At 46.5% G+C, this 3398-nt stretch overlaps 1 protein-coding gene across 1 annotated transcript in view; it reads right to left on the minus strand.

Moving 5' to 3' along the window:
- Positions 1–3398, minus strand: part of Spg11 (SPG11, spatacsin vesicle trafficking associated) — a 68110-nt gene that overhangs the window by 41977 nt on the left and 22735 nt on the right. The window contains exons 10-12 of the mRNA XM_005364359.2: positions 2731–2906; positions 1816–1992; positions 526–597 (exon numbers count right to left, since the gene is read on the minus strand). Of these exons, the coding sequence (XP_005364416.1) occupies positions 526–597; positions 1816–1992; positions 2731–2906 (425 nt within the window). The remainder of the gene's footprint in view (positions 1–525; positions 598–1815; positions 1993–2730; positions 2907–3398) is intronic.

Raw genomic sequence — 3398 nt, forward strand, 5'->3', positions numbered from 1 at the left:
TGTGTGTGTGTGACACAGCAGGTGTGTGTGTGTCTGTGTGTGTGACACAGCAGGTGTGTGTGTGACACAGCAGGTGTGTGTGTGTGTGTGTGGAAGTCAGAGGACAACTTGTAGGAGCTGGGTTCTCTCCCTCTACCATGTGGGTCCCAGGGACAGAACTCAGGCTGCCAAGCTTGCCAGGAGCCTTTATCTGCAGAGCCGCCCGTCAACCCTCTAAGCTGCATTTTAAAGTTTTTATAAATTTTCCTTTACCATAATGTCAAATATCAAAATACAATCATTAAAAAAGGATTATCATGTTTCCTCAATTCATGTTTCCTAGATATTAAAATTATTTATTTTAAAGTAAAAAAAATTCATCAAGGTGGTCTAATAAGAATGTAATCCACAGCCAGGCATGCCTGTAATCCTAGCATCCAGAGAGCAGAGGCAGAAGGACGAGGAATCGGAGGCCAGCTTGGACTATATACCAACACCCTGTCTCAAAATGAAAAACAAAGGCTACACAGTCACACCTTTACCTACCAAAAGGTCCCGTATATTTTTATCAGTTGTATGAAAGCATATCCTGAGCAACTCATCTTCCACATTGAAGCCCTGAAATGAATGAAATTTAAAAGCTTACATTTGTAATGAACCTATCTGAACGTAAGTATGTTAGACCCAGAAAAGCTCTCCTGTAGACACGTGTTCTGCAACAGCAGCGCACGGCTTCTGCTCTTGGGAATATTTACTTTCTCCATCAGTTCTATGTATTGATTGCTTCTCCCCAAAGCCCTTAGTTCTTTTCCCAGAGCGAAGGCAACACACAGAACAATTTACAGTAATGCCAGGCAACCAGAGGACCAAGACTACAACAAACTGCTGCGGTGGTTTAGCGGGAACCCAAGGTTGACAGAAACAGCAAACGCATCGGCACTTTCAGCAGGTTTCCCTGGTAAGACTCCAGCCACACAGACGAGGACCAGATCTTAACTTAGCTCAGAAGCCCTGCTTCTTCTAGGATTTCCCTTCTCAAATGAAGCAAAACTAGGGACTATAAAGCCCTAAGCCAGTGCCTAACCCACCAGAAAGTTCAAATGGACACGTAAGGGTTACATGAAGAATACAGACGGCCCTCAGCAAAACCGAGGCCCTCTGCATGACATGTCCGAAGTCTTTTTTTTTTTTTTTTTTTTTGGTTTTTCGAGACAGGGTTTCTCTGTGGTTTTGGAGCCTGTCCTGGAACTAGCTCTTGTAGACCAGGCTGGTCTCGAACTCACAGAGATCCGCCTGCCTCTGCCTCCCGAGTGCTGGGATTAAAGGCGTGCGCCACCACTGCCCGGCTTTTTTTTTTAATTTAGTTATTTTTACTTTGTGCACATTTGTTTTGCCATGGGTGTTGGGTCTCCTGGAACTGGAATTACAGACAGTTGTGAGCTGCCATGTGGGTGCTGGGATTGAACTTGGGTACAACCAGTGTTCTTAACCACTGAGCCATCTCTCCAGCCCACGTCTGAAGTCTTCTAGGAAAACACTGTCTCAGAGGGTGTGATAGTACAGCGCTTGAGAGAATGAGAAGGAGGATGGTGAGTTCAAGGCTAGCCTGGGCTACACAGCCTCTAAAAACAGATGAAAACAAGAGACGTCAGGTGTGGTGGCTCACGCCTGTAATCCCAGCATGCTGAAGCTGAGCTAGAAGGATCACGAATAAGTCTGAGGCCAGTCCGGGCTGTAGAGTGAGCTCTGGGTCAACCTGGTCCACAGAGACTTTGTCTCAAAACAGAGGGGTGGGGTCAAGCCTTCTTATCCACCGGAGACAGAGTCACCACTCACCATATTCCTCAAGAGCATGGAGGCTTTATCTACACTGTTCTTTTTCAAACTGTCAAACACCAAATCTAGGCCTATCCTGACTAGCTCCTCCAGTTGTTGAGCAGAATGACCAGTAATCCAGAAGAAAGTCTGCGCCTCTGGTATCTTGTTATTTAAAATGGCATCGGCAATAACTTCCTAAGGAAAAAGAAGAAAAAGTAAGTTTAAGTTCCTTGTAGCTTTCTTACTGTCAACGCAGAATATATGCATGGACTAGACACCTACTAAGGGGCCTTTGAAAACCTACTTCTTGCTGGGCTGTGGTTGGTGCACGTCTTTAATCCCAGCACTTGGGAGGTAGAGGCAGGTGGATCTCTGTGTGTTTGAGGCCAGCCTGGTCTATAGACAGACTCCAAAGCTACAGCAAAATCCTGTCTCAAAAAAAGAAAGAAAAGAAAATCTAATCTTGGCAAGGTGTAGTACTGACTGAAGCGGAGAACCTCAACAGCCCAGGACCCCAGAACTCGGAGGACATGAAGAAAGTGACAGTTACGGTGCTCACTGATGAGGGCTGTGATAGCTGGGTTATAAAATGAGTTCAAGGAAAGCCTGGGAGAGTAAGACCCTGTCTCCAAAAGAAATAAAAAATAAAACAAAGTGCCAGGCCCAAGCAGTGATGCAGGGCTGCTGGGCGCTGCCACTGGAGATGGGTTAAAGGCTGATCCTGCGGCCGACGTGGCATTCTGAGGGCACAGCATTGAATGGGGAGGACCTGGAGATATGGATTTGATATCATGCCCTGAGAACGCACATCAGCAAAACCTAAGACCCTGGCCAAAGACTCCACAGCACGGGTACAAACTCTAAAGTCCATTTCTTCTGGTGTCGTCTTAGGCTATCCGAATCTGCAGAGCTGTGGTGAGTATTCATATTTACCTCAAAGCTGAGTTTCTCCCAAATTTTGCCCTCCTTTATTGTGAGGACATCTTTGTTTATGTCACAGTCCTCAGGGGCGTCTGCTGGCTTCCAAGGAAACTTTATCATGAAAGTCCGAAGTTCATTGATGTAGCTGGTCAAAATGTCCACTCCTTTCTGAAGATGCTCATCTAGCTCTGTAAAACACACCAGTGTGCCAATCTCTGTGTGTGTGAGTGTGTGCGCATGTGCACGAGTGTGTATGTTCATGTGTAAATAGGCATGGAAAGAAAAGGAAGGGAAAACACACCACAACTTGTTGAAAGGAATTCTGGGAATTGTCAAATTTGAAAACAAGTATTTTCAAACAATAACCTGAGGTGTTTCTCCCTTTCTATGAGCAGCTGCTTTTAGCACAGTCCACTCCACTCTGCACAGAGATTATCCTTAGATCTTCCTGTGGGTGCTCCTACGTCAAACCCATTCCCCTCACTCTTCTTCACTGCAGTGTGTCTGCTCATCACTGCAGTGTGCTCCCCTTCACTGCAGTGTGCCCCCTTCACTGCAGTGTGCCCCCCTTCACTGTAGTGTGCTCCCCTTCACTGCAGTGTGCCCCCTTCACTACAGTGTGCCCCCTTCACTACAGTGTGCTCCCCTTCACTGCAGTGTGCCCCCTTCACTGCAGTGTG

Source organism: Microtus ochrogaster (assembly GCF_000317375.1).
Source record: "Microtus ochrogaster isolate Prairie Vole_2 chromosome 14 unlocalized genomic scaffold, MicOch1.0 chr14_random_1, whole genome shotgun sequence".
Taxonomy (NCBI): domain Eukaryota; kingdom Metazoa; phylum Chordata; class Mammalia; order Rodentia; family Cricetidae; genus Microtus; species Microtus ochrogaster.